Source organism: Parasteatoda tepidariorum, chromosome 4 (genome assembly GCF_043381705.1).
Source record: "Parasteatoda tepidariorum isolate YZ-2023 chromosome 4, CAS_Ptep_4.0, whole genome shotgun sequence".
Classification (NCBI taxonomy): Eukaryota; Metazoa; Arthropoda; class Arachnida; order Araneae; family Theridiidae; genus Parasteatoda; species Parasteatoda tepidariorum.
In genome coordinates, this window is record NC_092207.1 from 79,639,899 (window position 1) to 79,665,669 (window position 25,771).

General features: G+C 28.0%; 1 protein-coding gene across 3 annotated transcripts in view; it reads left to right on the top strand.

Annotated features, from left to right (window-relative positions):
- The window catches only part of LOC107437872 (calcium-activated potassium channel slowpoke-like), a 218,399-nt gene that overhangs the window by 87,997 nt on the left and 104,631 nt on the right, over positions 1-25,771 (top strand). For all 3 annotated transcript variants that reach the window (XM_071180103.1, XM_071180104.1, XM_071180105.1), the window contains exon 3: positions 10,813-10,874. In XM_071180103.1, coding sequence (XP_071036204.1) covers positions 10,813-10,874 — 62 coding nt within the window. The remainder of the gene's footprint in view (positions 1-10,812; positions 10,875-25,771) is intronic.

Below are 25,771 nucleotides of genomic sequence, written 5' to 3' on the forward strand. Positions count from 1 at the left end.
TAAAAGTACTCTAATATGTTTCAACAAAAAATAAACTGTGTTAAAAGGCATGAATTAGGAGACAATACCGTCAAGAAATTAATGTTTACAAGGTACTCAATTTAAAAATTTTCCAGATTAAGGTTTTTAAAACCTTGTTTTGTGAAATTTTTCGCCCCTTGCAACTAGAATTTATCGGGAGAGTAATGAGGCTTGTCTTCTAAATTACATGCCACTCTTGCTTCTTAACAAAACGAAACTCTCTTGAGTTCTTTCAATAAAAAGAAATCCTCAAGGGGACCAAGCTACATTCTGACGCCATTTTAGGCTCAATAAATGTTGCCACCAGAGGCTGATAAATTACGTTTCCATTAAATATCTCTTGATTATGGAAGAGATGAGATTGCACTCAAGACTAATGCATTTTTTTTTCGTGATATTTTGCTTCGTCGTAGCTAATACTGAGCAATACAATTTTTCGCACTTCTAAAGAAATTAAAAGATTGTTAATTTTACTTTCAGTCCTTTGATTTACCTTTCATTTAAATCGAATAGTAGAAGGTTTGGGGAATAAAAGGTGTTCTTGCTTATTTTTTCAAATCATTAGTTCTTCTCTCGCCTTTAAATTAGAGAGCTTCATTAAAAGTTATTATTTTAAATTATTTTTTAAACATATTGACTATATTAACAAATGCGTATTAATTTTATTGATATTTAATTAATTTTTTATTACTAATTATGTACTAAAATCTGTTTTAAAAGATTTATTCTTTATTTTTTAAGTTTGTGCCCTTTCAAAATATTCTTGATATATATATATTTTTTTTTTGCTATGTGTGAAAAATATTTCATCAGACACTTTAAAAGCTTTAAAAATTTAAAAAATAAACATTCGTAATTTCACTCAACGTATTATTCTAGAATGGAGTTATTTTTTTTTTCGACTTTAATAAAAATAATTTCCATCTGAAAATTTTTAAGCAAAATTTTTACGAACAACAAAAGGTTACTAATTCAAAGTTATTCCCCTGCGCTGCTTGAACTCATAAAACTAATAAAACTATTTGAAAATTATTCATTGGTGCGAATGATTGTCATGTAAGCAGAAAAATCCCTCTAAATTGGCGATTTTTAAAATCCTAATAATGTTCTATATACTTACGTTTTCTGTTCATTGTAAAATCCAGCTAATTCTTTACCGTAAGATAGTAAATTTATTGTCATTATTTCGGCTTTATTTCAAGTGCAAGGCACTTAAACTGTAACTTATTTATATTTTCCTTGGCAAAAGAGCTTCGAAAAACTTTCTTAAGACTGCTCTTTAACGGCTCTGCTATCATATGAAATAATTATTTTTTCTAAATTATACGCTATTTTCATAAATTTTGTAAGTTTACAACAGTTCTTCGTGACTGTTCCCTGAAGTTTAGTCTATCATTAGGCAGTGTCTTCTCCGAAGGTAACAGAAAAAAATAGATATAAAAAAAGATGAACTGAGATAGTGATCAAGTTTTTAATATATTTAAAAAAGTTACTCAAACGCTGCATTTTTAGAGCTCATAAAATTTTTCAATAATCTTGAATTATTTATTCATTTCGATAAATTCAGTTATGTGAAAAAAATCTCTTAGTTATTTTTCTGTTAAAAAGCCCAGATTACTCTTTACAGTAATTGGTATTTCTAGTTTAATATTACATCTTTGCATTAAGTGTAAGACACTTAACCTGTGGCTCTTTTTTTATTTAATTTTTTTTTTTTTGGTGAAATAACTTCAAGAAACACTGTTCACTGAAATAGAAAGAATCCATTGAGTGTAGTGTGCTAATCCGAACTAGAAATGAAGCATAAATTGGAATTTGAAAAAAATATTAATTTACACTTTTTTTATATAACCACGAACACCTACATTCTAAACCAGCAGTACTCATTAGTGCTATAATGGTTCTAACCCTAGAGTTCCGGGGAAGAGTTTAAGGGATTCCGAGAGTTAGTATTTTTTTTCACCCAGTAATGATTTTTAAAATTTGGACATAAATTTCGAGCCACTCAAAACATAGCATTGATTTCATATGTCGGTAGCTTTTTTGAAATAATTAAAGTAAAATGTTATATAATGAAATAACTCATTTTCTTAACAGAATTACATTAATTTTTCTTACTAACTATAACTTTAAATTATGAAAAAGACTTGCCCTCATTTAATTGCATTAGTATTTCCCATCACGCTTTACAAATCGAAGTAAATAAACTAAACCGCTGGTACCATTTTCAACGTTTGTAAGAGTTCTGTCTAACTTTAAGCTAAACGAAAACCATAATTCGACTTATTTGCTTCATTTTTGTCTTATGTATAATAAACACCAAATACAAATGCACAACTAAACGACTTACTGCTCCATAAAAAGCTGAAAAAATTTCTGTTCTCTTACTAAATATTTTAAAAATTAAATAGTCTTTTACTGGTTGATACCACTCACAACTGTCTTCACATACATGCTTTATTTATACAAAGGTCGGGGTTCCGTTATAAAAAGGTTGATCATTTGGGGTTCCATAACCGAAACAAAAATTGCGAACCGCTGTTCTGGCCATTGAGCCACAGAAAAAATTATGAACGTGTCAAATGGATGGGGGGTAATTTTCGCAGCCAACTTCCCAGGTGATTGGTTTGGGTCTCTGTCCCAAATGTAGTTACACACTTCTTTCACAACGTAATAATCATTCCCACTCAATATTCTCAAGAAAGCTTTTCCAAAGGGTGGTTCGGAAGAATGGTCACCAGAATTACCGATGAGGCTTTTGCAGGTCGGGAGGGGGGTGGTCGTGAAGAATGTAGTTCTCGGACATCAATTAGACCCCTTTTTTTTTCTTTACCATCCTTCCATCTTCTTGGTCGATAAGACTTTTATACTAGTCAGTCCAAGAGAAAAAAAATGGCAACAAAAAAGGGGGATTTTTTTCCCTTTTGTTATGGAATCGATCTAGCTTTTTCCTTATTATTTTCCCTCCACTTTTCCGAAGCAATCATTAGGAGTTGATGGCTAGAGACGGAGTAGGTCAAACAAATACCGTTTTGTAAACAGACTTTTCTCATTGCCAATTAAGTTGCATTGCTTTTTGGGAAAGGGTGATTGAGGATTGTGTTTTGACCTGTCTGGGAAAGGTCTCGAACAAAACTTAATTGTTATACACGATGACACGTTCAGGCAAGTCGGGACATAGTCATTATTTATTGATTATCTTTACAATTATAGTAATAGAAGAAGAAAAACTAGAGAAAGAGTTATGAGTAAAAACAAAGCACATTCATATAAATTAAGTTTTAAGTAACTTTTTCGAGAATTTAGACTTTCGTTAAAAGTTTAAGATGTACAGTTAAATGAAAAATAATATTCTTTAAAAAAAGTTTTAAGCCATTGTTTTTAATTTGTAGTGAAATCTCTGTACCCTATACTACATATAAAAAGGTCAAACAAGGACTTTTAAAAAAAATTTAAAATATTTTCATAAATATTTTGGTTTAATAATTTTCCTACTTCTCTTTTTCTTAATATTTTCCATGTTTAAGCTTCTCTCTCTCTCTCTCTCTCTCTCCCTATATATATATATATATATGTATATATGGCTTTAGATANAGTTTCCGTTTTTAAAAGTGCTATGTGTTGAGCCACCTCAGCTAGATTTGGCGTGTGACATTTTTAGCGGCAATCATTGGTCGATTTTCTAGCGTTGCCATTCGGAGAGTTGTAATGAGGCTTTTTTTTGTCGCCGTGTAAGAGAAATATATATATATATATATTCCATGAATGATTTGAAATATAAAAAAGTATTACATGTGTTTCCTATACTTAAGAATGTATTTAAGAACAGGTAACTAATAAATGCTGAAAAAATACGTTTGTATTTATGCATATAGTATATTATAAATCTAATTATGTAAACCTAAGTTTTCGGACTTCTTTTTATCCAATTTAAGAAATCTCTGATGAAGCTCAATTTTTGTTTTATTTTTTAATTCATAAACTACAATAAATTTTTTTTTTGATAAATTTTTGCATTTCCTAATGCAAAAAAGCTTGTATTTAATTAATTATGCAAACGCAACATTTGCCGTGATTTACCACAATGCCCAAATGCACTTAGCGTCTCTAAGGAGCAAGCAATATTATTTAGTAATGAATAAGAAAGAAACGTGCTTTTCTGTTCAATAAATTAACTTTTCTCGCATTGTTTCTCACAGTTTACCGCTAAGATAATAGAGGGATTTGAGGGAAAACATTTTATCTGAGTCTATTATAGTTAGTACCATGAAATATACCGGATATTCCGCAATGCAGAGGATCCCGATATTTTCCGTATATGGAACTTTAAGGCTTTTAACCTTAAGGAACCCTTCGACTTTCTCATTGCAGAACCTCAGACCTTTTAAATAAAGTATGTAAAGACAATTGTGAATGTATTATTTACCAATACGAAACTACTTTACTTTTAAAATATTTAATTACTCTTAAATTAGATTTATGTCCGACTGTTCATGAAGAAAAAAATTCTGTCGAAATTGTCGAATTTGTATGGCAATGACATTTCTGATAAAAAGAACCATAATTCTGGTAATGAAACCAAAATGTACAGTACAGTGAAACCTGCCAAGTTGACCACCCTTGTAAGTTGGACACCTGCATAAGTTGACCTCAATTACCAAGAACGAAATTTTTCCTATATTATATAAAGAAGCAAAACCTTTGTAACTTGACCACCTGTCTATCTTGTATGTTGACCACTGAAATAAGTCAAATTTGTCTAGGAGTATTATGAAATTCTATTCTAAGACCCTCATAAGTTGAACAGAGAAAAAAAATTCAGAAAAGTTTCTGTCATATCGCAATGTATGTTAAAATTTTACTTGTTTGGTAAAATAGTGCAAAAAGCTAATCTAAACCCTTTTGAGAGTTGACCATCTGGGGAAACTGTAGGGGGTCAGCTTTTGGCCATTTCTTTCATTCAAGACATTGGGCTGATGTAAAGTCTAAACAACAGCGCCAAACAACAATGATGAAATATTTTTGTAACAAATAGGTTTGTAAGTGTAGTAATAACGGAATAAATTTTAAAGTGTTCAAATAATTCTGTTTTGTTAAAGTTTTCAAATTACATGTTTTCGTATTCTGATATTTTAGGAAATTATTTTTAATAAACACTTCACATGCAGAACTAACGAAATAATTCTTTTAAAAAGTTAGTTAATTATTAGAATTATTTGTAACAAACTGAAGTTCATTCAGGTTTAAACACATTTCTTAAGATATTCATTTGGCTATTTGCTAAATATAATTTTTAAGTCAAGTCAAAAAGAAATTTAAATAGCAACATGATATAAGAAACGAAAAAGTAAGCAATGACCCACCCCCTCTATAAGTTGCCCACTTGTCCAAGTTGACCACTAAAACAATGCACCACAAGTGGTCAACTTACACAAGTTTTACTGTATGTAAATCATACATTTGGTAATTCTTCCGTTCGTATGTTAACAGTTTACCAGAAGTTTTGTTTTCCGAAATTATAGTTCTAATTGGCACGTATTTAGTAAAAATACAAATTTAAAAGTGAATTTAAATTATTCTTAGATTATGCTTTGAGATATCGTGATAAAATTACCAAATTTTACCACATTTATGTAACTAATTTTAACACATATTATGAAACCATATATTATTTTGACCAAAATCAGGACAAGCACTTCAGTAAAAATTACGCTGCTTTTTGTTGTTCCCCCAGATCTAGAAGCACGATAAATGTTACCATATTCTGTTTTTTTTATCAAACTTTTTTTCTCAGTGTCAAATTTGATTTCCTGTACTGTATCTAGTTTTGAAATTTTTTTTTAGTATACTGAGCTGAACATGAATAAAATAAGTCAAAATATGATTTCAAAGCAACTATAAACAGTGAAAATGATTGCAACAGAAACATATATTTATTTTTTACCATTGAATTTAGCTTACTTATTTAAAAAAAAGTTACAGGATATACTAATTCATTTTTTCATAAATACACATCATTTTCATAATTTGTTAAAGATATTATTAAAAAATCTATTCAAAAACATTTTGCCATTTCTTTCTCTTTGGTATTTTACTTTAAATAGTTTCATAAGGCATACGAAATATTACATAAATAATCCATTATTGATTGTATCTAAACATAAAAACTGATTAAAAAAACGGTACTAATCAAATAAGCAAATAAGAAATTTTCAAATCTCGGAACCCTTTCAACCCTTCTATTGTTTCCTGGGTTACAGTGGAACACCATTTGGGTAGTACTGCAGTAATGAACACATTTATTTTGTAGTTTTATAATCCTTGTGCAGAAATAAAAGGGTAAAAGTAATCATATTGGGTGTAGCGAATTAATAAGATATAAGCGAGGTGTAACTTTAATCTTAACTCTCATAACGGGTAAAGCTTACACCAAGTTCGAATGAGTTGCCATCATACCTGATTTATTTTCTTTCCAAAAACACCAATGTTGGAGCACTATGAATATCATCAGTAGATTTTCTAAACAATCGAGTACGAATTAGCATAAATTTGCTGTTGTCTTTTACGCTTCTACACACCTACTGAAGCAAAAGCTCCTCTTTTAACTATATATGTATATTATAGTTCTCTAGTAAGGATAATTATATTTTATTTTTTAACTAAATAAAATTATATTTTAGGACATCCAAAGTAATACTTTAAGTAATCTAAGCAGTTCCAGGAATTATGCTGTTCTTATTCCATAATTCGTAATCCATTCGGTTCTAATCCATAATTCCATGCCGCGGGATCAATCCATGATTGCTCCTACTACATTTTGCTAAAAAATATGAATAAAAAATAAAATAATAATAATGATACTAATTATAATATATCTATACTCTACTGGTCTATAAAATTGCTACACCAGAAGGGGATGCAAATAACGGAATGATATTTATTGGGCACATACATTATAGTTGGAAGAACAAGTGATTACATTTTCAGAATGTTTGGATGAATAGATCCTGTGGAAACAGTACTCAGAGAAGCCTCCCCTGGCAGCAATAACAGCAGTTATTCTCCTGGGCATCAAGTCGAACAGAGATTGGGCATCATTGACGGATACAGCATTCCATGCAGCTTCAACATTATGCAACAATTCATTGACAGCGGTGACTGAAGAGTGGTGGCTCGCCAGTCGTTCGGCAGTCATTGACCAGATGCTTTCAATTAGTGAGAGATCAGGAGAACGTGCTGGCCAGGGCAAGCGGCGAACATGTTCTGCGTCAAGGAGGGTCTGGACAGTGCTGGCAACATGCGGTCGTGTATTGCCCTGCTGAAACGTAGCGTTATGGAGGCCTCGAAGATAAGGCAGAGCAACTGGCCCTAACACATCAGAAATGTAACGGCTGTTGTTATAAATACCGGCAACGCGAACAAAAGCTGATAGAGACGTGTATCCAATGGCACCCCATACCGTTTTTCCAGGTGATGGGCCAGTATGACGATGTCGAATGCAAGCTGCCAATGGGCGTTCTCCATGATGTCGCCAAACATGGATGAGGCCATCATGATGCTGAATACAGAACTTGGATTCATCTGAAAAGACGACGTCACGCCATTCCTGCGTCCAGGTTCGCCGTTGATCACACCATGGGAGGCGCTCCTACCTGTGATGCTGCTTCAAGGATAGTTGAGCGTCCAGTCCATGCGTCGTCGAATTGTTCTTACAGACACTTGTTGTCTTGCAAATGACCCAATTTGTTGACTCATTGTTCGTGACGTAGCTGTACAATCCCTTAAGGCCGTGTGGATAGCATGTCTGTCTTTTCAGCTGCTAGTGATGGGGCGCTGAGATCCAGCACGGCGCTCCATATGACCGTCAAGAACCCATCGATTCCGTATTCTGCTAGCAGTCATGGGATCTCGACCCACGCTAGCAGCAATAGTTATGATAAACCACAATAGGTATGATAAACCACAATCCCGGTAGGCTACAATTCGACCCAGTAGGCTACAATACAACATGATGGTAGGCATTTCTCTTTCTTACACGAGGAATAACAAAAACTTTTTAATCCGTGAACATCGCTAAAATTCAATATCTGCAAAAGAAACTTATTGTCAAATCTCTTCCTTTATACAAATTGTAGGCGTCGCTACTGCCTCCTGCTTTGCATGAATGCGCTGATAAGTCACAACAAGATAAGCCGCAATAAGAATGCGCTGATAAGCCACAAAAATTTTTATCCGTCCTGCAAATTTCATAGTCGTGGTGCATCGCCTTCCTGGCGGAGCAATTTTAATGGCCACTTATGTGTATATATACACAAACAAATAAAGGAACTTTAAAATGCAAAGAAAACAAGGAAACTATCTATATTTTTACAGCAAAGAAGGAAAATTGTTAACAAAAAAAAATTTAAAAAATATTTTAACATTTTAAAAAAATTAAATGCCGGACAACAAAAAAGTAAAAAATATCATTACCTCGTCAGCTCACACGATTATATCCTCAAAATAGAGTGCTTTCTAATATTGTATTAATATAGCCAAAGTAAAATATATCAATACAAGAAAGTGTGGAACACCAAAAAAATTGAAACGAAAATAGAACATATTAAGCAGAAAATACGAAATAAAACATATTAAACAAAAAATATAAAATAAAAATTCGAGAAAAATAAGATTTAACGCAAAAACTAATATATAAAGCGAAGAGCGAATTCAAACATACTTTCACTTACCGAAATCTTGCAAAATTGATTTAAAACACCTTCTTTGCCTTGATTTTTTTTACCATGGACTTGCCCGAATTGGATTTTCAAAAATTATAAATAAAAAATAGATAAAACATAACTAGGTGAAAATATAAATCTAGTTAACAAAGAGATGTTTAATAAATTTGTTAAAAATTATGAAAAACGATTAGTTTAATGATTTTATAAGGGATTTAATTACATTTGTTGGATATCTACTGTCTTTTTTATGAAATTTTGGTAGAGTTTGTTTCTTTTTTGGATAAATAAACAAGCTACAAGCTACTACAAGCTTTATTTTATTAATTCCGTTAAGTGTTGTTTTCAGAGACGTTAATTTCAAAATAATGAACAATTATCCTAAGATAGAAATTTCTTTTTATAATGCGTTTATGATTCTGAAAAATGTAAAAAATTTAAACGAAAATTATTAAAAAATGAAAAATGAATGAAATAAAATGAGTTTCAAATAGTAACCTGAGAAAGCAGACTGAATAAATGCATATATATATATATGNATATCTACATATACCTTCTGGTGGAGTTGGAAATTTTAATCACTCCGATAGTTAGCTATTCAAACAGAAAAGAGTCTTTTAATGAGTTTACCAAGCGTGCCTCAGGCTTAAACAACTCAAGACTCTCTTTTTCCCAAAATGGACTCGCTGATTGTTAATCTTAAAACTCATTCAACATAACTCCTAGTTTGCATAAAATAGCTTTTATACTTCTTTTTTGTACTGAAATAGCAGAATCGTTTTAATTTGAAAATTTCGGAGAGGAAATTACTTTGAGAAAAATATTTGTCGTCTAACTAAATACTTGTCAATAAATAAGGTAAACTTTAGTTGAATATATCGCACCACGAAAGGGGTTTAATTTAGATTTATTTGGTTTAAAAAAGCATTATTATTTTTTTCGAAAACTCTTTTATTTTAGTATTTGATTTGTCAGATTAGTAATATTTTACTTTTCACACTCGAGCACATATTATTTTTTATTTCAAAAATTGTTTTCTAGTGCAAATATGCGCAAGTACGTGCGTTTAACTATATAGTTATGAAAACTTTTAGGCAAAGACAGAGATATGGTTACCAAAGGTGACAGTTTTCATTCACGCTAAACTCTATAATCAAAAAAGTTTAGCAGCTAGATTACGGTCAGTAAAAAGCAAAAAGTGTTAAAGTCACTTATAGTAAAAATAAATTTATGTTCGCAAAGTTACCATAAGATATGGGTATGTCTGTCATTTTTTCTCATAAAATATTTCTCCCCTAACCATGAATTAACGTTATGCTCATAATAGTTACTTTCAGTTTCGTCCTTGACGTGGTTTAAGATAAAGCCCTGGGCTTTAATTTGAGCTCAGTTCAGGAGTTTAGTTCAGAGCTTTAATTTGAGACTCAAGCGATCTGTGTGTCAATTCAAGACAAGGAGTGGAACAATGCGAAATAATGTAGTGCTGCTATTTGTCAAAAAGTGAAAGAATTGCATGTTTGTTGCCCATGTCAGCAATGTTCTTTGACGCCAACTAGAACCTAACCAGATACTTTTGTTTTCCTACCCTGATGTTGTAATCACTCTGGAAAAGGGTGTATATCTCCGACTTGAATTACGAAACATTACTTACTTTAAATATTGTTTAAAATGTCGTTCCAATTACGGTTCTCGGTCTTTTTTTCAGAGTGAAGAGACTATATAAATTAATGATCAATAATCTGAATTTTACGGGGAAAAAAGGAAATCGATGTATTTTTTTACCCAAAACACTTTCTAAACGAGTTGTAATTTTATAACCTTTAATCAATTTTAAAATTGTATCATTATATTAAAGCATAAAAAAAGTCTTATTGCATTTTTATAGATACTTTATAAACCAAACAATACACCATAACAATACTTTATAAAACCAAAAGGATACAAAGGCAATATTTTATAAGTATTCTGTGTATTTATTGACTTACTTAAATATTTTAGTATTAAAAATATTTTATCCAAAAAATGCTTTAAGAAATGTAAAATTTTAGTAATTGATTATTTTTTATTTCAGGTTGTTTTGGTGTTTCTTCTCAGTATTGCTTCATTGATAATTTATTTCATCGATGCCTCCCAGTAAGATTATCAATTCATTTTCATTTTGTAATGAACTTTTTTCTTAAGAGTTTCAATAGTTCTACTTTATTAGTAAGATCATATTTATTAGTTTTGTTAGTAAATATAAGCTTAATCTTACAATATGATTTTGCTGTGTGCAAATAAAAGAATTGAAACGACTAAATAATTTTCGATCTAATTATGGAATTGCCACGCTTTAATATGTGATTTTAAAGGTTTTAAGAACTAAATTTAGCAAAAAATTTACTCAAAACTGTACTTTTTTAAATAAAGATAACTTTTATTTCGCCAAATTTGAACTGTTGACCATCAAATTATAGACGGAGCATAAAACTGGAAATTGTGGTAAAAAAAACACGAAAAAGGCTAACTAGTTCTTGAGAAAATGAAAGTTTAAATGTAAACTTTATGAACTTTCAGTACTCAGAAATTATTTTAACTGATATCAATTTTTTTTGTAATGATTATATTATAAAATAAGGTAAAATTTTAAAAAATTTACTGATTAAAGAGTTTTCGACAAATTTTAAAGTGAATAACCAAAAATTCATAAAAAAAACAATAAAAAATGTATAATAAAAAATATATAATAAAAGATTATAAAACAAAACTTTATAAGAAAAGTTACATTTTGATTTTTTTTAGAATTATGCGCATAATATTATTGACCGACATTTTTTCCCAGATATGATGAAATATACAAAAGGTGAAAATTACATTGACTAATATAGCTTAACTCCCGATTGATCTCCTGTTTAAACTACTGGACCATATATGTTCAGAATGCGGTAAATCTCCATAATTTGAAGGTCCAGAATTCAAATCCATCGAATAAAGCATACGTCTTCTCAGTACTTTACTTATTGTTTCATTTCCACAAATTAAATAGCATATTTTTATGTTATATCTGCGAATCATTACTATTATATCATATCACATGAAAATTCAATTTCTAGATGATATAATTGCCCACTAAATGACTGGACCATTTGGAACGTAATTTTAAAAAAAAGCACAGTTTGAGATAAAAATTTTCCCCTTGTCGCATTGTTATAAGAAAAGCAATAAATATATAGCGTTGAAAAATGCATGGTGTTAAAAATAGTTAAACAAACTTTTGATTGTGTTTTTCGCCGGTTCTTTAGAAACATCAAATTTTTATTGGAAACTTCGCTTCGTTTTCACAGCCCTTTGATTCAGTCGGTGAAATTCTAACACTAAAAAAAATCGTTTTTTCATAGAACAAACTATTTTTGCACAGCAAACGTTAGCACGAACGTACTCTACTAAGTTTGACTGAAACTAGTAAACGTTTTGTCTAGATTCGTACAGCAGATTTGCCGCCAGATCCATCTATTTTTAACACTTTATATCTTTCTAAATTTATTTCTAATAATAATGCTGTAAATAATAAAGTTTTTCAGTTTGTTTTTATTTTGTTTTATTTTGCTCACTGAATACCATAAAATTTTCCACTCATAATTCAACTTATTCATTTTATAAATAACGCGTAAAGTTATTTTCGAGCAAAATTATGTTTCGTTCCTTTCAAATTATAATGCTTTGCTTCAAACATTCATATTTTGTAAAATCAATATACCATAGCTATTTCTTTCTTCATTATTTTTAAACTTAATTAATTTAAGATAATTTCTGAAAGTATTAATGTAATAAAGTAAAGTTACCTTACATTCTTTCACTCCGTGCTATTCAGATAAAAGCGCTTCTCGTATCATTGCCCAAGCTCGAGTCCCAGGTTTCATTTTAAATTTAAACGAAAGATTAATTCTTCAATATTATATTCTTATCAAAACATTTCACTTATAATTAAGCAAACGAGCCACGTTTTTAAATGATTTATAATGAAGTATATGCATATGCGCAATTTGCACATCCATTAGTCAATGACAAAAGCAATAAGAACATTCATTAAAATCTCATTATCTTTTTCATAAGAAAATCAGTTTTCTCATAGGAGACAATTAAGGCATTATAAAACTAATTATGGAATTTTGTAGTCATGATTAATATTTAAGAATTAAATTGAAATTTGAAATTAACTTTATGATAAAACAGCAAATTTTTCATATTTGTAAATGAAGGACATAGTTTCCAGACTCTGATTATTTAACAAATTGCATCTAATGCTGAAATAGTTATGAAATTTTATAAAACTTATATGTTTCTCAAATGAATATAACGTTAATTATAGTTTTAATGATATTTTTAATGGAAAATCTCATTCTAAGCTTTTAATTGATTATTCGTAATGTTTGAATATTTTTGGCATTAATGATGAAATAGTGTGTATGGATATTGGCATTTTGATGTGACACACTTATTGACATATTACTGACTTATGTAATGATTGACGTTAAAACAAATTAATATTTATTGAGTTCTTGATTATAACTACTGAAATATACTTTGAATAATTTAATTACGTTTTCTTCAACAACAGCAAAAAAAAAGTGAGGTTGAAGTTTAAGTTAGTAAACTTATGTTGTTTTTAAAAAAAGATAATAAAATAAAATTAAAATTCTAAGAAGTACCTTCTCAATAGTAAAAGTACTAAAAATTTGAAAAGAATTTTTTTTTTCCGTTCCAATAACGTAACGGAAAACTAAAATCGTAAAGTTGATCATTTTTTAAAGACAAGAATAAAATTTTTGGTTGTCAAAGAAATTTATAACGAAGGTAATGCACCCTATCTCTCTCGTTTTAGTAGCAAAAATAGTTTTATTTTCTTATCTGCAGCATAAGAAATTTTTCTTTCATTTTATTATTCAAGTTTTGAATTAATTAGTTTGCAGAAAAGAGATCGCAACTTTGATTGCTAATAAAATAAGGAAAAATTTGCTTGAAATAATTAAAAAATAATTGAATGTTTTTGCTGTTCTCAGACATTGAATTCCATTAGATTCCAATTTGACTAGTCCCAAAATGGTTGAAATTTCGAATAATTGCAATTAGAAGATCAAATGATGATAAATCATGCTTGTAGTTGCCATAAAAGAGAAATAGAAACTTGTATTGTGAATGGCACGGATCTCAAATTGAGATTTGAGTGACCTGCCTAATCTGAAAGTGGTTGCAATTTTGAGGAAGTTTAAATTCTATTCCATTATTAAATCTGCTGTTAGTAATTAAAAACAATTGAAACTTACAAAGACATCTAGCAGTGAGTTCCATCTAAACTTTGAATTGTTTAGCCAGCCTGAGAAATTGTCAGAAACTTTATTGCAGATCAATTGACTTTGGGAATAATATCACGATATATTCTATTTCTAAAAAATGGCAAAAAAATTATTGAAACTAGAATTGTCATGATACACCAAAAAATTCAATAAAAATTTGAGTGGTCTAAGTTGTTGAACATTGATTGAAATTCCGATTGTAAGATTCCATACACACAGCGACTTAATAAAAACGTAGTATAAACTACTTTTTTAAATGAAAATTCATGAGAAACATTTCACTAGGAATTTTGCAAATTAAAATGATTAAAACAAAAGTAATAATATTGTTTTATTACAAACTGCTCATTTGGGGCATTAACCCTAATTTCTAGAAACGTTGCTTAGGAACTACTTCTGTAACGCAAATCGTGATAGCTATTCAACATATCTCGGAAACTAAGAAGTGATTCCATAAACACGAATTTATCAACTTGTGAAACAGAATACAGCTTCTATGAAATAAATACTGAATTCTGGTTAACTTTCGTGCTATTTAATATTCATTTTGTGGTTTCTAAAAAATTACCATAGCGACGATATCAACTTCAATTATTGCACTTAATTATGCACTTCTAAGAAAAGTATTTATTTTACTTGCTTGATGTTTCAATACCTGAACAGGCCTAACTCCTGAATTTATAGTAAATAATATGCTATTTAAGGCTGCTATCATATGAAGCTTGTAAATAAACACTCTTATAGATATTAAAAAAAGAATAAGACATTGTTGATCCAAACCTACAAAGCAATTATTTAAATAATTTTTTTAATACTAATTTTTTCTTCAATATTTCAAAATGTGCCGGTTGTTTTAATGTATTAGTAACGACTATAATATTTTTTAAAATTAGTAAGCTAACTTTATTACTAATTTTATAAATAATAAAATAAAAAGCATTGTATATAAATCTATCGCAAAATACCATTTTGAGAAAAGTTTAAAACAATGTTTTAAAATTTTTTTACAAACAAAAATTATTAAACAAAGCAAATGTCTAGCATTAATTTCTAACTATCTTGAATTTCAAACTTATGTAACTATCTTTCGAATACTTTTCAGTCTGTATGAGCTAAAATTTTTTCAATTCATCTAAGTTGTGCCTAGTATACTAATAATTAGAGCACTGAGTTTTGACTAGTATATTTATCATAACTACTCTGAGTTGTTACTAGTATACCCATCACAATAGCATATCGAGGAGTTACCCATAACCTTATTATTAGTGTACCAATTGTAACTAGTATGCTAATCACTAGTATGCTCAGTTTTTATCAGGGTGCAAACCTCTAGTATATTGATTTGTTACAATATATGCTTATCACTAGCTCATCGAGTTGTTAATAGTATGCTAATCACTATTATAATCAGTTGTTACAATAATTCTCTTGAGACCCAAGCTATAAATAATAACAGAAAAAGTAATTTTTACTTTACAAATAAGTAACTTCTAAAAACTTACACAAATAAATGATTTTCTTTTAAATAAATTAATTAAATGTAATATACTTTTTTCAATTACATTTGATTATTATTTTAAAAAAAGATGAATTGTTGTTTTTAGTATTTTTTGCACACTAAAGGAAATTTTTACAGTGCATTTCCACACATTTTGTGCATGAAACAAAAGCTGCTAGATTCTAACAATAAGATATTTATGTGCCATAAATCTGTTAAAAAATCACTTGAATATAATTTCTTACCTTTTTTATGACTTTTCACTTATAAATAAAATTTCCAACCAATGAAAGTGAATCCAGTTATATTTTTTTACATGGACTCTTAGCAAAGACATACAAACCGAAGAAAAATTAAAGCATTATTTTTTAAGTGATAAATATTGTACCAAATGTTGTCCAATATATTAGACGCTTAGTTTCAGAACAATGTGCTACTCACCAGTAGACTAAATTGCTGTCACTAGTTTATTAAGTTTTTAGTAATGCACCAATTACTACCATATTGAGTTGATACTAATATGACAATAATTTCATGACTAAATGGTTTATAGGCATTCTTTATAGCAATTATAAATCTGAGAGGGCAGAGAAAAATGAGGGAGAGCAAATTTATTACTGATAGTACTCAAGTTTAAACATGAAAATGTCTAATATTGTAACAATAATAAAAGAAACTTATAAGGTTTCCTAAACTTTCGTGTTGTTTTTACAACTTTAATTGCATAACTTCAACGTATGATATAAAAATAAATAAATAAAGAGAACCTCCCTTATAAAATAAATACAGTATAAAAATAAATAAAAACTCCAACAAAGTTTACATATCTATGTTTCCTTGCTTCCATATCTATGCAAATAAAATTTATAACCTATTTCCATTCATCGTACAGATCAATAAAGGTAAGGAGAACAATCTTATTACAATAAAGAATATTATTTACTTCGTTGTTACAATAATGTGATTCATTTAATGCAGAAGAATGCCGACATTCGGAGCAGAGTTTCTTCAGATAACTATATATTTATAAGTTATAGATATGTTATAACATAACAGATAATTATACATATATTTGATTATTCTTTGCTGCAGTTACTAATATTTTATGGAAAACTTTATTCAATTTGTACATTTATTTTATTTAATGTAAGTCGAATAGGAAGTCTATGTAAAATATTAAATCCATTATATTACTTAACAAGCATAAACATTTATTATTTTTTTCCCTTAGATATATAGTTTCCTTGAAAAAAAATTCAACTAAATTATTAAATCGCTACAATGTTAATTCCTAAAGTGCAATAAATTAAAAAGATAATTTCTCAGTATGAAAAGAATTGTACTTTCTTTACATTGAGAAAAAAAATGGTTGAAAATCTCAAAAAATGATAAAATTTATCGTGTTTTTGGCTCTATGGGAACACCAAAAATCTCAATAATTTTTACCGAAGCGCTTTCGTAAAGATTTTGGTAAAATTAACAATAGAATATCATTTCATAACACGTGATGTAATTCGGTAAATGTGATATCAAATTTCGTAATTTTATGATACCTTATAGTATGATATAAAAACCCTTTATTTTAAAAAAAAATTTCAGTTATGTATGTTTAACTAAGTGTGTGGTTATAAGAATTATAATTTTGAAAACTAGAATTTCTCCTAAACCATTACCATATGAACGGAAAAACTACCAAATGAATGGTTTAAATACCGTTTATTTTTAGTTATATAAAACAGATGTTTGGTTTTTTCGCCAGAAAAGTCGTACCATGCAATTCCGGTAATCTTACCAGATTTCTTTTTCGGGCACAATTGATACAACAGATAAACACGCAAAATTTTACATTTGTTTTCAATCTTATAATCCATTAGCTTATTAACATCAAACGTGATTTAACATTTGAATTCGACTCAAATATAGAAAACAATAATGCAAAATAGTAACATCAATGAAAATTATTTATTTATGAATATTAACTGAAGTGATGGTCCATTAAATTGAAAGAAAAAATTACTTAAATAATGTTTCGCATTAAGTATATTAGACAATATCAACATAACGCATATTTTAAGTACCAATTATTTTAAATCATACTTAAATTTTGCAATAAAGAATCTATTTTCAAAAAGCCCATTTCCTGTTTAATAGAACTTCATTTTAGGACTCACATATTAAATATCTTAATGCGTCCATTATCGAAATTTTCTTTGTCAGGGTCTATTTCAAAACTCATTCAATCTTGGTAAACTGCTTTTTAAAATGATTGAAATCATTTATACTGATGAATTCATTATTTAACTGAAGTGCAATAACGATCTTCAAAATTTAAACCAACGCAAGTAAATGATTTGGATTCAAAATCTTCCATCATTTTTTTACAACAAGAAATATCTTTTACAGTTGCAAATTGATCAATTTATATTTTTTGAATAACAAAAGAAATATTTTTCTTTATTGCTTTTTTATTTAGTTCTTTTACCTATTAATTTTATTCAGCTTACAAACTTCATACAATAAAAGAAATTTCTAAATTCATAATTTCATTTTTTTAAATGCACAGCGTATTTTAGTTTAATTCGTTACCTACTATTTTAACGTAGTTATTTTCATTGAATCTTAAGAGCAGAAATGACTTAACTTACCACTACTTATTTAATTTTACATAATAAAGCATGCATAAACTGAAATGATAATAATACAATTATACAATAAACAATTATTGTAATAGGTATAAAATTTATGAGTAATTATTTAATTCAAAATTAAATTAAACGATCATTATTTTATTTATATCTAAAATAAATTATTAGTAAAATCAATCATTTGTTTTAATTATAATTGTAATCAGTGATTTGTATAATCCATCATAAATATTTACTTTGAGGGTAATTCTTAATTTGCATATTTTATTAAATTTCATTTAAAGTGCGCAATACAAAAAATCTACCAATTTCATTTTCAGAAAAAAATTGAGACATATGCTTGAAGGTTTCGTTCCTTTCAACACGATAATTTTATTTTATTGGGTATACAACAACAATTCGAATCTTTATTTTTAATCTTTATAAAATAATATGAGTAATCCTTTTAATGTGTGCGGCAAAAACTGAATATTTAATTTATGTTAAATCACATCTTGCTTATGCATTTTAATCTATGTGGCATAACCTGATTCTTTAACTTTAAATCCACATAAAATAAATTATACTTTTGAATTAAGACGTAGCCTGATTATTTACCTTAGTCTCATAGCTTTGCATTCCGATATATTATTCTTATATCTATTTATTGTTAAAATCTCTACCTTAAGAAATTCTAATTTTTGATCGATATACTACACAGTATTCTGCTTATTTTAATCTATAAAACGTTATGTACCTACAATCTATCTGCAAATTGAGTTTCTAAATCTTACGGCAAATTTAAAGGAAAATAAAAAATCGTAATGCTAGATTATATAATTAAAATTAAATATATGACTCCCCATATACTGCAGATGATAATGAATAATTAAAAAGATTTGTTATCTCAGGCCTTTTATTATTTAAATCTTGATGGAAAAGCAATTGGATTATTTTCCTAATCTAAGCATTATATCAATCTCGTTATTTTTATTAATCTACATAATATAACGTTCTCATTTATTACATTGTTACAATATATGCAAGGGAAAAAGCATCACACTTTTATTCATAAATTTCTAATATATTCTTAATCGTATCTTTATATTTTATCCATTTAGCATTATTTACCATTTAACTAAAAGTCATTAGTATGGAAATAATAATTCCCAATTTATGTAGAAATTTTTTTTTGAAATTATAATTACAATTTGTGTTCCGAGAACACAAATTTATATAACATTCTATTTCATTATCTCATTACAGTATATAGATCAAAAAGCATTGCACTTTGATTTAGGAAGTTGTATTATATTTTTTATTGTATCTTTTATTTATCTATTTTTATTGTATCTCTTCTATTCATTTAGAATTATTTAATATCTAATGGAAAGTGATTTGCTCGAAAATAATAGTTACCCTATCGCATGGAAAACCATTTTAGTAGTTAATTCCTAACTTGTAGTTAATAAGAAAGTAGTAGTTGTAAGAAAACGGAAACTTATAATATAATATTAAAATTCTGAAAAATGCAAGTATATATAGGTTCAAACTCATTGCACTTTGATTCATAAATGTGCATTATGTTCTTATTCGTAACTTTATATTGATTTATTTGGCAATATTAATTTTTTTTAAAAAGATCTTTTATAAAAATAATTTCCCAATCGCTTATAAAAGATATATATAACGATGAGTAAATTCTATCTTCAGATAATGTAAATTTATAATAAAGCATTTTGTTTCATTATATTACTACAGCATATAAGTTGCAATGCATTACATTTTGATTCATAAATTTGTATTATATTATTTTCCGTACCTTTATATTTTATTCATTAGTGTTATTTAACATTTAACGAAAATTCATTTATATGAAAATAATAATTTCTCTATCGCATAGAAAAAACTTTTGTGACAACAATTAATATTAATATACATTTCCAGTTTCCATATTACTACAAATTTTAAAGGTCAAAATGCATTGCAAATAGATGCATAAATTTGCATTATATTCCTTTTCGTATCTTTATATTTTAATCATTTAGCATTATTTGTTAATAAACAAAAAGACATCAATATTAATCTGTATTCTCATTTAAAAGATTTTTAAAATTATAATTAGCTTCTATGTTCCGAAACCTGAATTTATAATAAAAAATTCTGATTTATTATAGTGCTACAGATTTATTATAGTACACATTGATCTGATTTATTATAGTACACATTATATTGTGTTTATTTACATTATATCTGATTTATTATAGTACACATTGCACTCTTATTGAGAAATTTCTAATCTATTCTTAATCTTATATTTATATTTTATTTATTCAACACTATTTACTATTTACATGAAAGTGTTTAGTGTGAAAATAATAATTTCCCATTCACNTATTCTTAATCTTATATTTATATTTTATTTATTCAACACTATTTACTATTTACAAAAAAGTAATTAGTGTGAAAATAATAATTCCATACTCACATAGATAATATTTTTAAAATTATAATTAATTTCTACGTTCCAAAAACGTAAATTTATTATTTAACATTTTATTTCATTATAGAACCACACTAAATGAGTTAAAACGCTTCGCACTTTTTTTCATACATTTCTATTATATTCTTAATCATATCTGTATAGTTTACTGTTTTATCATTATTTACTATTTTACAAAAAGTTTTTTGTGTGAAAATTATAATTCTGTATTCTCATTTAAAAGATTTTTAAAATTATAATTAGCTTCTATGTTCCGAAACCTGAATTTATAATATAAAATTCTGATTTATTATAGTGCTACAGTTAAGACACATTGCACTCTTATTGAGAAATTTCTAACCTATTCTTAATCTTATATTTATATTTTATTTATTCAACACTATTTACTATTTACAAAAAAGTTATTAGTGTGAAAATAAAAATTTCCCATTCACAAAAGATTTTTAAATCTGTAATTATTTTTTATGCTCTGAAAATCTTAATTTATAATATAACATTCTGATTCATTACAACGTTACTATATATAGTGCAAAACGCATCGCACTTTGATTAATAAACATTTGCTATATTCTTATTCGTATCTTTATATTTTATTCATATAGCATTATTTAATATTTAATTAATGCCATTTGTGAGAAAATAATAATTACCAAATTAAAAAGAAAAGGTTTTTAAAATTTAATTATATTCTACCCCAAAAAACATAAATTTATAACATAAAATTATGTTTCATTATATTACTACAGCTCATAAGTTGAAATGCATTGCATTATGATTAATAAATTCATTTGAAATATTTGTTATAAAATTTATTTTATATTCTTATTTGCATCTTTATATTTAATTCATTTAGTATTATTTTACATTTAACGAAAAGTCACTTGCGTGTAAATAATAATTACCCAATTGCATAGAAAAGATTTTTATAATTATAAATAATTTCTATGTTCAGAGAACGTAAATTTACCATTTAGCTTGCTGACATTCTTATAAATAATCTTGTGGGATTTGTGAGCCACAAAATCTTTATGCAAAGTATGTGTTCCGTTCAGCGTCATTACTTTTCTCTGTTAGTGCACTTCACTGAATTCAATCTTAGGGGAGAAAATCAATGATCCCACCACTGAATATTATTCAGATTACTCCGTCGTTTGAAATCTCAAACATACCATAAGCATTCTTACTCAGGACTGCTGATTATTACGTATGTTCTGTATATCACTTTATTTTATACAACTTTTGAAGGAGTTTTCAGTAAACTTGCATCATTTGCAACTCTTATTCAAAAACTATGAGTAATCATTTTCAATGATGCGTGACTTGATTTGAGAGAGATTATTTCTGGCGCATATAGAACTAAATGTTTCAATTAAAATAACTTATTAGTAACTAGTAATTGATAGTTAATTACGTTTCTAAATTGCTTTAGTAATAAAATTCAGTAAAATGAAACTTCTTTTAACGTGAATAGTCATTTTCAACATTTTTATTTTGAATCACGTTAGAACTGATAGAATAATGTGTTTGAAAATCGATATCAATGATTTAGTAATTTTTTCAAATTTAAAAATATTTAACCAATAATAAAACTAGGGTTTACGCGAATTTTCTAGACCGTTCTTTAAAAAAAAAAAAAGTTAAATAGAAAATATCTTAAACTTAACCCACAAAACCGAAATTTAAGAATCAAGTTATAGTAGTTTGTATTACAGTTATTGCATCTGACGTAATTAAAAAGTTGTCACAAGCCTTTATCAGTTTTAACTTGATAAATTGTGCAGATACCTTGTTCAGTGTAACACCAAAAATATTCCTTTACACTACTTTGCACAAAAAGTAGCTGATACCATTTTTGATATTCAGTTACACTAAAATTTATTATTGCAGTAAGATAACAATCATATAAGATCCATGAAATTTCTTTTTACGATACAATACAAGTCAAAGAATTATTAATTTAGGAAGCATGTATTCATTAACTCTTAAAATAAGTATATCCTAATCAACAGACGCAAACCACAGAGAGTATACCAAGATAAATTTGAACTAGGTCTAACAAAACAGAAGAGAATAGAAATTAAATATTATAAAATCATTTAACACAATTGATATATTTATGCAAATATTCTTATGCGATATAATTTTTTTATAGTATAATTAAAAACAAGATCTTTATAACAGTTAGCTTCTGATTCTGTGGAATGTACAGTACTGACTACGGACATTCACCTTCTCGTACCCAATTGTAAACAAGCAACCATTGTGATCTAACGGTTTTCAAAAGTATGCCAAAATTAGAGAAAAAATTCATGAATGAAATAGATTCATCGGAGCTTTGTGCAAGCTTAATTACCGATTTTAAGAATTGACTACACCCTTTGAAATGCGTATGAATTCTCTATTTGATATTAACTTGAAATAAAGTAATCATTCACATAACTTTTGAAATTTTTAACTCAAAGTTCGGTTAGTATGTCCCCGCAGTTTTTACAGTGCAGAATTTACTTTAAAAACAAGGAGAAAAAATATTAATCTTGAATTTCAATGGTATAAAGGGACTTTGTTGATAACTCAAAGAATTTAAGAGGACATTTTTGCTTTGTTTCTCTTTAACAAATTTTGGCTATCACTCGATCGTAAACAATAGGTCGTAACTCTCAAACTACGATAGGTACATAAAAGAATTCTTGTTCATAATTCCTGAAAAGTACATTCCCAATCCTAAACTATAGTCGTAAATTCGCGAAACTTACGAATGCAAGAAATTTCGTAAAATTCAGAATGTTGACCGTAAATTTATAGAGCCAGCTCTATTCCTTAAGAAAAAGAACCCTCTGCCCGCAAATACAGTGAACTTCGGGAAAATTAGTAGAACTACCATTAATTCAAAAATAATTCTTTTCATTGAGGAACATTCAAGTGCCTATAATTGTAACGAATTTCTGAAAAATTAATAAAGTTGACCATTAATTTATTTGGCCAGCTCTCTTCTTCGAAAGAAAAGAACTCCGAAATAAGAAAAAAAATTAATACAGACTGAATTTCTTCCATTTCTTATGGTGTTCAGTGCATCCGACTATAGATCCAAAAGAACCGGGTTCGATTTCAGCAGGTACCAAAGAACGTCTTACTTTCAATGGTTACTACTTTGGTTCACCTCGATTCGACAAACATATCGCTTGAAACTCAATCAATGTAATGACCTGCACTGAAGATATAACTTCCATGAGGGTAATGGTTGTTTCTTGGTCAGGGACCATATTTCTTATGAGACAAAATTTACGGCCAGGCCTGTTTTTTTATGTTCTCGGTGGCTTTACGGGTATTACTTTATTTTTTCGGTCAGTAATAGGAGCACTTTTTGCAGTCACTGACAGTAGTATATAGGGGAAATTTTTTACGGTATAGATAAAAGCAGCCAAAGTTTAAAACAATAAAAAGTTGAAAACTGCTTTCCCATCTAAGTGAGCTAATAGCAATAATTCCCTTTTTCCCTTTTTATGTTTTTTTTCGGAAATGGCTTTCGATTCTTTATTTCAAAGAATGTTAATGTTTTTTTCTGAAACAATCGGTTTTGGGTGCTTCGAGGAAATTTTGTGAAATTAAAATATTATATCGTAATTATAAGCTATTGTAATAAGGTTATAAAAATTATTTATTTAAACAACTTGAATAATGTTTTCTTTTAAGTGAATATTACTTGATTGAGGAAACATCGCAATTAAAACGCTAATTATAAAGCTGTTTTATGAGTTAAAATAGAAACTTCAGAAACAAAACAAATCATACAAAAAAGCAATTAAAAAACGGAAAGAACACTTTTCTACTTCATCCTTCCTGAAAGCATTAATAAGGCAAAGCCTTTCATCATCGTTTTAAGTAAAAAGTAATTAGTATTTGAATATATAATATTGATCCACAAAGTTTCATTTAACACTAGGCTTCATTAACAGTTATAAAAAATTATGCGTTTAGCATGGCAATAATAATTTTTAAAAATTATCTCCAACTATTAATCGTTAAAAAAATTATCTATTTAATGTAACATTTAAGATCACAAAAAAATGTGAAATAATCATAAATATAGCATAAAAAATGAAAATGGTTTTTAATTGTTCTTTAGTCTATGATCATTTTTAACCAGTACACTCGAATCTCAGTATTATGAACCACGTTAACACTAATTTTTCGATATCAGGGAAAATTATGAATTCTCTTAGAGTTTGCTTCGAAATACAAAATCTTTGACAGCATCACCCTATGTCGTCAACACCATTGATGCTGATTATACTTGTAATAATCAAACACAGGAAACTGAAGATAAGTAACTGATAAGAACGTGTGGTAAAACAAATTCTTGCTTGATTAGAGCTGCAAGTTAGGAAGTCACTTGTGTTATAAAATTATTTATCAATTCTTATGGAAAACTCTTTATTTGGGATGAAACACTCCTACCGGTATTCGGAGGAACTTTTAAAGTAGACTGTTAGGTCAACTATGTCTTCGAAATCATGTACATCAAATTTGGTGCGGACTGATTTAGAATTTCGGACATACTTATAAGCATTTTGCTTTATTTATATAGATTATGGTTCATTTAAAATTAAATATGAATTGTATATAAATACCACGCTAATTAAAGTAATATCAATCAAGGTCGTGCTCTAGGGAGAGGGGGAGAGGAACAATTGTCTCAGGGCCCAAATAAACTTTATACAAATAATTTTGCCTTCTTTAATTGCTTTTAAAAGAAATTTAAACGCAATTCCTTTAACTCGTAATAAAAACTACAATTTTGAATAAAATATCTTAATTTTACAAAATATTAATAACAAAACATTTTTTTTATTTTGAGAAAGAGGCCTACAGCAAATTTCGTCCAGGAGTCAGTAATACCAGTGTCCACCTTTGATATTAATGTTTTCTTGTCAACTTAATATCAAGATAGGTCCTCCTCTTCTTGCATAACTCTTAATGAAATGCAACACGAGAGTAATAATATCATCAAGAAAAGATTATTTACCGAAGATATATTTGGGAAAAGCCTGTATCCTCTTTCCTCCCAAATACAT